At 36.4% G+C, this 12,334-nt stretch overlaps 1 protein-coding gene across 1 annotated transcript in view; it reads left to right on the forward strand.

Annotated features, from left to right (window-relative positions):
• Window positions 1–11,420, forward strand: part of LOC140142644 (large ribosomal subunit protein mL45-like) — a 35,538-nt gene extending 24,118 nt beyond the window's left edge. Inside the window, 1 exon segment of the mRNA XM_072164646.1 lies at window positions 9,414–11,420. Within this exon segment, the coding sequence (XP_072020747.1) occupies window positions 9,414–9,692 (279 nt within the window). The 3' untranslated portion in view covers window positions 9,693–11,420.
• The last annotated feature ends 914 nt before the right edge of the window (window positions 11,421–12,334 follow it).

The raw sequence follows: 12,334 nt of genomic DNA on the forward strand, positions 1-12,334 counted from the left end.
AAGAAATTCAGTGCATGAAGTGCCTACTGAGTGCAAATATCCATTGTAAAACTGCATGGATTTGATGCACGCATGAGGCTGCTAGTTAAAACAATTTGAAATGAGCTGATCCAGTTGAAATCCTTATTCCCCCTATAAAAGACACGATCTTAATCTTCCACACAAGGAGTGAGAATTTTAAATGGTGTTACCTGAATGGGTGACTCCATTTGTAATCTACACACCCTGTTTGGGAGATTAAGGTCATGCTGTCTCCAGTTGTAATCTAAACCCTCTATGTGGGAGATTAAGGTCATGTCTTCCATAGGGGGTGTATGAATTCTAACTGGAATAGCACAGTCAAAACAACCACCTCTTCCAGGGGTGTTCTCAGTTTTCAAACTACCCTTGTTTGCGAATTTTAAATGAATTAGTTTCTCTAACGCTTCTCCTCCACTCGATGCTCGCCTTCATCTGAGAAAGGCGCAGGATTGGTTGTTTTAGTAAATTTCCTATACTTAAGGTATAGGGAAATTTTACATTTCGCCACATATATAAATTGTACAAATAGCACAAATAGCTAGAAGTAAATGCAAAAGACAAGGGGTCAAAGGGCTTTAACGTACTGGCCATATAAGCAATTTTGAACTTAGATTATTTTTCTCATATCCTAGTTGCTTCCAATGATCGCTATTTGTGCAAATTGTGCAATTGGTGGAAAGGGCTTTAAGGTGCCGACTATATAAGCAATTATGACATTGATCGCCAAGTCCCTTCTAGCCGTCAGCAATTTGTGCAATTTATGCAATTTTGAACTTAGATTATTTTTCTCATATCCTAGTTGCTTCCAATGATCGCTATTTGTGCAATTTGTGCAATTGGTGGAAAGGGCTTAAAAGGTGCCGACTATATAAGCAATTATGACATTGATCGCCAAGTCCCTTCTAGCCGTCAGCAATTTGTGCAATTTATGCAATTTTGAACTTAGATTATTTTTCTCATATCCTAGTTGCTTCCAATGATCGCTATTTGTGCAATTTGTGCAATTGGTGGAAAGGGCTTTAAGGTGCCGACTATATAAGCAATTATGACATTGATCGCCAAGTCCCTTCTAGCCGTCAGCAATTTGTGCAATTTATGCAATTTTGAACTTAGATTATTTTTCTCATATCCTAGTTGCTTCCAATGATCGCTATTTGTGCAATTTGTGTGGTGGAAAGGGCTTTAAAGTGCCGACTATATAAGCAATTATGACATTGTTCGCCAAGTCCCTTCTAGCCGTCAGCAATTTGTGCAATTTATGCAATTTTGAACTTAGATTATTTTTCTCATATCCTAGTTGCTTCCAATGATCGCTATTTGTGCAATTTGTGCAATTGGTGGAAAGGGCTTTAAGGTGCCGACTATATAAGCAATTATGACATTGATCGCCAAGTCCCTTCTAGCCGTCAGCAATTTGTGCAATTTATGCAATTTTGAACTTAGAACTGCCGACGCAGCTTTTGACTATAATGATGATGCCTAGGAGAAAGAAAAAACAAGTCCGAAAACCGCCCTGACAGGCTGACACTAACACTAAACTTTTCGGGGCTGCCTTAATGCCTAGGATGATGATGACTCCGGTAATGAGGATGATGATAATGATGATGATGATGATGATGATGATGATGATGATGGATGATGATGATGATGATAATGATGATGATGTTGACGACGATGTTGATGATAATGAGGATGATGATAATTCCCCCAACCAAGCCTAAGCATAATGACAAAATGAATGAAGGTGTCATTTTATTAGCGTTATTGAAATTAGGGGAGCCCCGAAAAGTTGAGTGTTTCCCTAGTTAGGGTGGTTTTCGGACTTGTTTTTTCTTTCTAAACATCCTCGTACGTATCATTCTTCCTGAAATTTTCTCGGTTTGTAATAAGGCGGTTCTAGAAAGCAATGGGACAGCGCTATTTTGGGAGTCTAATTACCCTATTAGAACCGTAAAATTTTGTTGATGACGATGCCTCGCATGATGAAGACTTGGATGATCATGATGACCATGAGGATGACAAGACGGCGATGCCTCAGATTCAGTATGACTCGGATGATGAATTGGATATAATATCATCACACTGCCGACGCAGCTTTTGACTATAATGATGACGCCTAGGATGATGACGACTCCGATAATGATGAATATGATGATGATGATGATGATGATGATGATGATGATGATGATGATGATGATGATGATGATGATGATGATGATGATGATGATGATGATGATGATGATAATGATGATGATGATGTTGACGACAACGATGATGATAATGATAATGATAATGAGGATGATGATGATGATAATGATGATGATGATGATGATTAAGGCAGCCCCGAAAAGTTTAGTGTTAGTGTTAGGGCGGTTTTCGGACTTGGTTTTCTTTCTAAACATCCTCGTACGTATCATTCTTCCTTAAATTTTCTCGGTTTGTAATAAGGCGGTTCTCGAAAGCAATGGGACAGCGCTCTTGATGACCATGATGATGAGGATGACAAGACGGCGATGCCTCAGATTCAGTATGACTCGGATGATGAATTGGATATAATATCATCACACTGCCGACGCAGCTTTTGACTATAATGATGATGCCTAGGAGAAAGAAAAAACAAGTCCGAAAACCGCCCTAACACTAACACTAAACTTTTCGGGCTGCATTAATGCCTAGGATGATGATGACTCCGATAATGAGGATGATGATAATGATGATGATGATAATGATGATGATGTTGACGACGATGTTGATGATAATGATGATGATGATGATGATGATGATGATGATGATGATGATGATGATGATGATGATGATTAAGGCAGCCCCGAAAAGTTTAGTGTTAGTGATAGGGCAGTTTTTGGACTTGGTTTTCTTTCTAAACATCCTCGTACGTATCATTCTTCCTTTAATTTTCTCGGTTATAAGGCGGTTCTCGAAAGCAATGGGACAGCGCTACGGCGATGCCTCAGATTCAGTATGAATTGGATATAATATCATCACACTGCCGACACAGCTTTTGAGTATAATGATGACGCCTAGGATGATGATGACTCCGATATGATGACTAGGATGATGATGACTCCGATAATGATGAATATGATGATTATGATATGAAAGCAGTTCTCGAAAGAAATGGCGCAGCGTGAGCCCGGAAAAGATTAGTGTAACCGTAGTTAGGGTGGTTGGGATTTTTTTTTGCTTATAAACATCCTCGTACGTATCATTCTTCCTTAAATTTTCTTTCCACCAATTGCACAAATTGCACAAATAAGCGCTTACTGGAAGCAACTCAGATATTGTCCTCATTGCTTTTATAAATTGCATAAATTGCAACACCTGTGGCTATTTCTACAATTCGTAAAAATTGCTTACGTACATGGCTATTTGTACAAATTGCACACTTTCTTGCAACTGTAGGCAATTTGTGCAATTGACTGACATAAATGGCACAAATTGCAACACCTGTGGCTATTTGTACAATTTGTAAAAATTGCTTACATACGTTGCTATTTGTGCTATTTGTACAAATTGCACACTTTCTTGCAACTGTAGGCTATTTGTGCAATTTACTGACATAAATTCCACAAATTGCAACACCTGTGGCTATTTATGCAATTTGTGAAAATTGCTTAAGCAACTGGCTATTTGTGCAATTTGTGCTATTTATACAAATTGCACACTTTCTTGCAATTGAAGGCTATTTGTGCAATGACCAATCCTGCGCCTTTATGCTTCATCTAGGTGTGTGTATGTAAGGTAACAGAATATAGCTATAAATTTTGCTTTTGACAGGTTTTGCTATTCAGTTTCAGCGGTTTTTGTTGTTTCAGGTTTTGATGCAATTGAGAACATGTTATGATTGATTATATTACAGCAATAAGTCAAGGATTTTGACACATTTTGTTATTTGATATTCCCAGTTGGCGTAATTGAGCAAGCTCATGTTATGATTTTATACAAGAGATGCAGTCAACTAAAATGGCCATCTTGTCATATGAAAGGAGTAGCAGTGATATACTAAAACAAGAACGCCATCAAATGGAGCAAAATTCGGAATTTTGCATTTTAGATTTTATTAATAAGCCAGAGAAATTGCAAAAATGGAAGTAGTTTGATAAAGCACAATTTGAACAAAAAAGAATGTACAATGTAAATTTTTTTTATTCTACCATACATTAGGCCCGTGGACGCAAGTTGGCAACATCAATGTGTTGTTGACATAGTCAAGTTGAAAAGTCTCAATTAAAACTAGAGCGGTTCTCGGCTTTCGCGGTTCTCGGCATTCGCGGTTCTCGGTAGTGTGGGTGGGTCCGTATGTGACGTTTCTGTTCAGAACCTTGTGTGACCCTTCCCCCCCCCAGAAAAAAATCATCCGCCACCACTGCTTATAACAAGGGCCTTGTAAATGCAACTGGTGAGACAGAGCCTCGAATGACGTTTGTGTTTTCAGTCTGATTTCAGTTCCCTAACAGGTACAAAGTTTACGCATTATCATTAGGCCTACCAAGTATTGTATGTCCTATAATCTCTTATGTATGACATGGATCTTTACCATGATTGTGCAAGCCAAAAAAATATCATTTCAATACCCCAAACATGCGTTAAAAAAAGACCATGTTTTACACATGCAACCTCAATTTTAGCCATATAATTTAATTTTCCCTAAACCCTCATGCACGAGACACATCATGCCGCCACCATTGGTTATGACAAGGGCCTTTTAGGGTGCACACCAGTAAATAACCCCCACTGACTTTCTGTACAGACAGGGGCCGGGAAAACAACTCAGTTCTTCAAAACTCCCCCTTTCTGCAAGCAGAAGGTCAGATGACGACATCCATTGTAAAAATTAATATATGGATTTCAGGATTTTTTTTCCAGAAATATTGTAAAAAGTTCAACCTATAACCCATACAGCTAACGCCACCTCACAAACAGCTTGGTGTTTCTGAAATGTAACACATTTTGAAAGTCGTCATAAAAAGTCGGATCCTGCTAAATTTACACATACAATCTAATTTACAGGCCTAAATGATGATTAAATATGAATCAGGGCCTAATAGTTGCCTTTTAAGCCTTTTCTAATGTATTACATTAAGTCATATTGCACATTTCCTCGTTTCAAATACTGTTTTTTTTTTTTTTCCAGGGTGTAGCTAGACTTCTCCGTACTCCACTTGCCAATTGTGCTTCTGGCTATTGCATTTAAGCTTAAAACTCTGATTTATTATTTGTGCACAATTGATAGATTTTCACATCTAATCTTTTCAGTCACCGTACGCCCTCTGTTTGTTAGCTTCCCAAGTGGACTACTGACTTTGGATTGCGGATAACTTTTTAACACGGATTCTATGGAGAGTTAGGCCAATTTCTGGCCTAACTAAAATTGGTCATGATGTAATGCATCTTTAAATGAATCTGGCTTGTGATTGGTCCCCAGATATCGTTATTGATTGAACAAATTCATCAGGATCGGTAGAGTAAACTAGTAAACCAGAGTTCGTAGTATCTGATCCAAGAAAATGCACTTACTGTGTATGCGTTTCAACAACCACTGTTGTCTTTGTCAACACTTGATGAGGAGTGACTGCAATCTACTGACAACCAACGCTAGAGGGATATGTAAAATCAGGCGGTTTTTGGCGATTTTAGCCATTAAGCCCCCCCACCGCATAAATCTGAAAGCCCCTCTGAGCCCCCCTCCTGGAGACGCTATTGCAAAATCAATGGAGAGAAACTACACTACCTTGTTTCTTAATAAAATGTAACCGGGGGACATCAGGCAACTATGAGAGCCAAAAAGGCCTCAAATTGAGCAAAGAAAGACATTAATTTTCACGTGCATTTCAACCAAGGCGCTTCATTAGTGGTGTTCGCCCTTAATGTCATTAATATCATGACCGTTTTATTTTGTTTTATGTTAAGGGCTGGGGTATGAGCGTTTGGACAGTATTTATTATGCGGGACATTAGAGCACATCAGACATATCGAATTGCATTCTGAATACTAAGAATGTCCTGATATCAAATAATTTTGATTTTTTGAAATTAGCAATGTAATACACAGTTTATAACAAATCATTAAAATTGATATTTTTGATATATAACAGTCCTCGAAGTAAATTTTATAAATTTAATGATACATTCTTTAAGTATATGTAGCTGGGAGGAAAGGCCGACGATCAATTGAAAATGTTGACCTTTCGTTTTGAAGATATGGATTTCCCCCCCCCCCCCCAAAATAGGTCTTTTTGGGAAATAAAATCCATATATTCAATATGAAAGGTCAAAATTTTCAATTGATCGTCGGCTTTTCCTCCCAGCTACATACACTTTAAGAATATGTCATTAGATTTATAAAATTTACTTCGAGGACTGTTATATATCAAAATTTGAAAAATATCAAATTTTAATAATTTGTCATAAAATTTGCATTATATCGTGAATTTCAAAAATGAAAATTATTTGATATGAGAAAGACATTCTTCAGTATTCAGAATGCAATTCGATATGTCTGATGTGCTCATTTCCCACAAAAATACTGTCGAAGCGCTCAAACGCTCATTCCAGATCCCTTAAGTATATGTCATATTACATGTTTCACATTTGTACGATTTTAAATAATTCTTTATCATGTTTATAGGACATGCTCTGTTATATTTTTATATCCTCTTTTCATTCTTGAAAAGATAGATCATGCTTTTATTTCACCCATTGGGTATTTCTTTATTAATTTGTGTTTATATGGCGATTTCAAGTGGGATAATAACTCCTGGATGACGTAAGCATAATGTTGATAGATTTAAATATCATTATAAATAGGCACTTAATAATAATGATATTGAAATAAATTGATAAATAGATAAATTAATAGATAAATAAATAAAAGATATATAAGCCTAGATAAATAATAAATAAATGATAAACTAGGAGTAAATTGCAAACATTAAATATCTTAGAGCAAATGAGCATTTAATAAGTTTTTGCGACAAATATTTTGCCCCTTGTACGCGTTTTATCATTATTTTATCTTTTACTAATTTTTTTTGGGACATGCTAAGCTTATTTATTTTTATGTGTTCCTCTTATCATTTGTGAAGTATTTCTTTATTTTTGTTTTAGTACAAGTGATCACTGAGTATGTTTAACTGTGGAAATATCGGTAGATAATTAAGTGTTTTTATTTCACCCTTGAGTATTATTTATAAGTATCAACATACATTTCACATGTCATGATTTTTCATTGTTTTATTTTAAAGCAATTCTTTATTGGGGTGCATGCTCTCATATATTAGGGTTTTTTTTTTCATGTTCCTCTTGTCATTCTTGATAGATGGCTGTTTATTTATGTCGCGTGTTAAGTATTTTTTTAATTTTTGGTCGAAGTGTATAATTATCATCACATGCTGTACGCTGTTTATTTATTTCGCCCTCATTTTCTTTACTTTTGTTTTTAGATCTTTAGTTCTTTATTTTTGTTTCTGTGAATATCATGCGAAAAGTAGGCCTTCTGCACATTATGATTTTTCCTTGCTTTATTTAACTCTTTACTGGGGTGCATGCTCTCTGCTGGTTTTTTTCATGTTCCTCTTATCATTATTGACAAGATAGCACCTGCTGTCGCTGTTTATTTATTTACGCCCTAAATTATTTCTTTACTTTTGTTTTTAGATTTTGAAGTTGATATCATGATATCACACGCTATGTTTTATACCAACCGCATTGTCTGGTTAAAGACAGTTCTTGTTTTAAATCCTGAATACAATGTCAACATTCAGTTCGTTCACCTCACAATGCGGTGCGATGTTATATAACTGTATATATTGCAGGGTTGCCAAACCCGCGATGTAATAGGCCTAGGTCAATAGGATGAGTTTTGAAGATTTTCCTCGCGACAATTTCCTGTCCTATAGACACCAATTGATGGTTAAGAAAAATATTGCATGACTTCTCAACATTGGCTTACGCGACTTCTGGTAGTTTTTTATCTCATAGAAACCAACGGTTGATAAAAAAAAATATTTCAATGATTTGACCAGCGGTTTGCCCTCATTTGTTTGGCAACCGTGGTCTGTGTTAAGTGAATATATTTCGGTAAGAAAATAATTATCATAGACCATGTAGACAGAACGGACAATAGTCATAGGCGCTCTCCTCCATTTTGAGAAATATACTTTTACACACACACTACATTTATAATTAAAATGATCAGCCTTAAAGTTTTACCTTTTAGTGGGTTAAGCCAAATCTAAGTGGATGAAATATAAATCAACACTTCTGGCACTGATTGGTTTCCGTAGTTGTTATATGGAATACGTGCTGTCTGTAGCTACAAAATTGTCTGCAAATCGGCTTTTGCCGGGCCTCTCTTTTTCGGCGTTTTTCTCATTAAATTAGGGTCCCGTTCAAATTAAAAAGAAACTGGTGTCTAGATGTAATCACAGTTAACACACCAGGAAAATTATAGAATATACAACAACCTAGTTACACCTGTAGACTGCGAACAAACATGCACCTGGCCAGACCTGGCCGTAAAACAAAGTGTTCTCCCTACGGATACCCTTAAGGGTCACACAATGATCTTGCTCATGCAATTTGATTCAAAGTATACTGAATTTGTCATGCCTGTATAGCTCTGATTTTTAGAAGTTGATACATAACTAATAAGGCACCAGAAACAAATTAGCTTGATCTTTTGATCGACCATCGGTGCTTGATCGATCCTTATTATTTATGAAATCAATTAATTGACTATTGTTAATTGTGATAACATAGTGATTTTTGCCTGGAGTGATATTGACCAATATAAAGTTAGCATTAATTCTGATTAATTAGTTGATATTTGATTAATAACACACATCAAACCAGCATTGATGGTCGATCCAAAGATCAAACAAATTTGTTTCTGGTGCCTAAGTATACATGAAACCAATTATTACTAAAAGAGTTACGTAAAAGATCCACCAGTGGAGCTCCTGCTCCCCTGTGCAGAACTTCCGGAAGTGGATGTTCTATGCGCGGACGGGGACACAGAGAATCTACTGTTGGAGATACTGCGCTGATTGATACCAAAATAATCTATTTTGTTGTTATATATAGCGGTGGATCATTGATGCACCTAGGCACAGAGAATCCAAAGTCGGAGATTCTGCCCTGGAGCACTGTAGCGTTGGACCAGTAGAGAATCCACAATCAGAGTTACTACACTCGAACACAGTTCCTTACAGTAGCGATGGATCATTTTGGGGGAAATTTTGAAAAAACAAAAATCAGGCTGAAAATGAAAATGAAGAAATAGTTTCATATCTTCAGATGACCTATCTGGGACCGTTGACCCTATTTTGACCGTTGACCGTTTTTTAAAATCTTTGTTCTATTTTCTTTTCACAGACTCTAGCCATCTACGACAGATTCGGACGGGTGATGATCGGAGACGAAGATGTACCCAGAGACGTTTTAGATTATGTAGTATTTGAAAAACATCTTCCCAATAGAAATGGCGCCTGGAGGATGCACGCTAGGATATCCCCACCTTGGGCCACCAAGAGAGACCCAATGATAAAGACAATGGTCGTGCCACAATATGAGGAAGAGGAGGAAGAAGAGGAGGAGGAGGTGGTAGAGAAAGAGGAGGAAACAGGTGGTAATGTGGAGAAAGCACATAGTTGATTATAGTGTAAAAGGCTTGTGAGGTCCCTTTGCTCATTTTCCCATGTTTGTTCAAAAAATAATGGGCTATTCTAGAATCCATTTGAAGTTCATACAACCTCTATGGAAGACATGCCCTTAGTCTCCCACACAGTGGTTGTAGGTTTGAGATGGAGTCACCCATTCAGGTAACCCCATTTGAATTTCACACTCCCTGTGGTGTGGAATATTTAGGTTGTGTCTTCCATAGGGGGTGTAAGGATTTCAACTGGAATAGCCCATTGCAGGACTAGCAGTAAAAAGGGAATCACTGAAAAGGATATCAATTCACAATTATGGTCCAGGAAGGGAATCATATTTGCTGTAATCCATGAAGAAGTACCAGTAAGTGTATCAAAATAATCATTTGATAGTCTGTAGCCATTACAAAATAACAGTTAAGGGTATTTGAATTTCCTTTTTGCCCATGATATCTCCGGTGTAAGCGCAGGGGTAAAAAGCATTTTATTTCTGTGGAAATAATGCGAAAAGGTAAACATTGGAGGCACTTATGTTTCAAAGGTGTTGCTTTCACTGCAGACTACTACAGAGTAACTGGAGACTAACCACAAACAGTCAAAGTCTCAGCATCACCCGATAATGAGGGCTGATTATTCCATAAATTGTGACAGACAAAATGTTTACACACATACCACATAGCTTTAAGATCTATCACGTAAACCGGAAGACATGCAACGTTCTATCGCGTATGTGTAAAAGCACGCATTGCTGGCTTGATTGTTAGAAGCAAAAGATCGAACCATCAGCCCTCATGAATATTCGAGAATTCGCAGCATACAAAGCACAGGAATTTGACTGTTTGTGGTTAGTCTGTAGTGTGGTTTTCACTCTATATGTCCCATTAATTGGTTTTGTTCTTTTTTTCTTGTACTTTGGTAAAATGAAGTAAAAAGTGCAGGTAAATGTTATTGCTAGTCTGGTGTGAATTAAATATGGGAGCCCAGTAATTAATGCATTCAGTCCCATAGCTTAAATTGGTCACCAACAGGGTAAATTGGATATTTGATTTTTTTTGTGCTAAATTTTCCATTTGGTCCATCCCAAAGTGGGGGCAGGGGAATGGGGTTTTCCTCAATGGTGGGGGAATGCAGTTTCCCCCACCATTCTCTTGCTGCTTGTTGAGAATATGGACTGTAATCCAAATTATCACACCAAAACACATGGAATTAAAATAATAACAAGTCATTTAATTGCAACAAATGTATGAAAAGCAAAAGGCAAATATTTAATCAATTTACAAAACATTTTGAAAGAGCAATTTCCACACACAATTGAAATAGATGGGATCTGTCACCTCCAATGTACTGTACCATAGCTGAATTGCCATTGTATGGCACTAAAAACTTCACAAAAAGTAACGCAACCATTACCATGATTACAAATACGCCTATATAGTACATCAACTCAGAAGTACAAAGTAAATAGACCTTGGAAACTGGAGGTATGAGAATAATTATTTCAGTGCAATGCATGTGTAAATGCTTCTTTGTAATTGCCGAGCGCACCACGCTCTTTATGTGTTGCGTTTTTTAACATGTAGTGTGTGTGATGCAAAGCATCGACCCCCGATGCCACAGATTTACTTTGTACTTCTGAGTTGACGGACTATAGCTTCAGAATTATTAATCTTATTCACAATATTTCTACTTAGAAATAAAGGTGTTTTATGTACGCCCAATTTTGTTTAATATTGACAATATAGCAGTATTTTTAAAGAAAAAACCCAAAAGTTCCACTTACAGTTAAACCAGTCATTATCTTTGTGCTGAATTCAAATCAATACAATTTACTGCAACTTTCAAATTCGGGGTTTTTCTGCATATTTTGATGAATGGGTATCTAAATGGGCATACATAATGCACCTTTTTTCATTTTGTTACAATATTCTGAGCAAGATGAATAGGTATATGTTAATTTGTAATGGCTGCATTACTTTTTGTGAAGTCATTTTATAGTGTATACCCATGACTAAAGCTACTCAGTATATGTGAATACTTCAAAAAGACAGGTCCCAAGGTGTTGCATATTCACATAGATGTCAGTGTAACATTGTAACTGCATCTCTACTACTCCTGATTCAAAAAAAATACAGAGCTAATTTTTTTTAATTAATCAAATATTATCTTAAATAGAAAGCAAATTTATACTTCTACGCTACTCAAATTTGGTACACTCAAATTTGAGTAGCGTAGAAGTATAAATTTGCTTTCTATTTACGTTTACCGCTACGTATGAATATACATCATTAAATATTATCTTGTTTTGCCAAATGAAACATAGCTAAATCCTAATCCTGTAGTTTGTTCTAACTGGCAATAAAAGTCAGATTTTAATATTTTTGCAATTTGAGGGAAATGGGCCAAACACATGCAATTTTGCATGTTTTCTTACAATTGTAGTCACAACATTCTAAGACTTGGTGCAAGTCTAAGCATTCAAAATCTCGAGTATAGGCTAAGAGATTGCTTATAATTATAATATTTTATGTTCTTTTTGGATAATTGGTTATAAAAATAGATAGAAAAATGTGGTTTCCGAAAATTAGAATGCATTAACTTGAAATTAATCTTTGTACAAGTCTTTGGGCTTGATTGTCACAGCAT

Source organism: Amphiura filiformis, chromosome 20 (genome assembly GCF_039555335.1).
Source record: "Amphiura filiformis chromosome 20, Afil_fr2py, whole genome shotgun sequence".
Classification (NCBI taxonomy): domain Eukaryota; kingdom Metazoa; phylum Echinodermata; class Ophiuroidea; order Amphilepidida; family Amphiuridae; genus Amphiura; species Amphiura filiformis.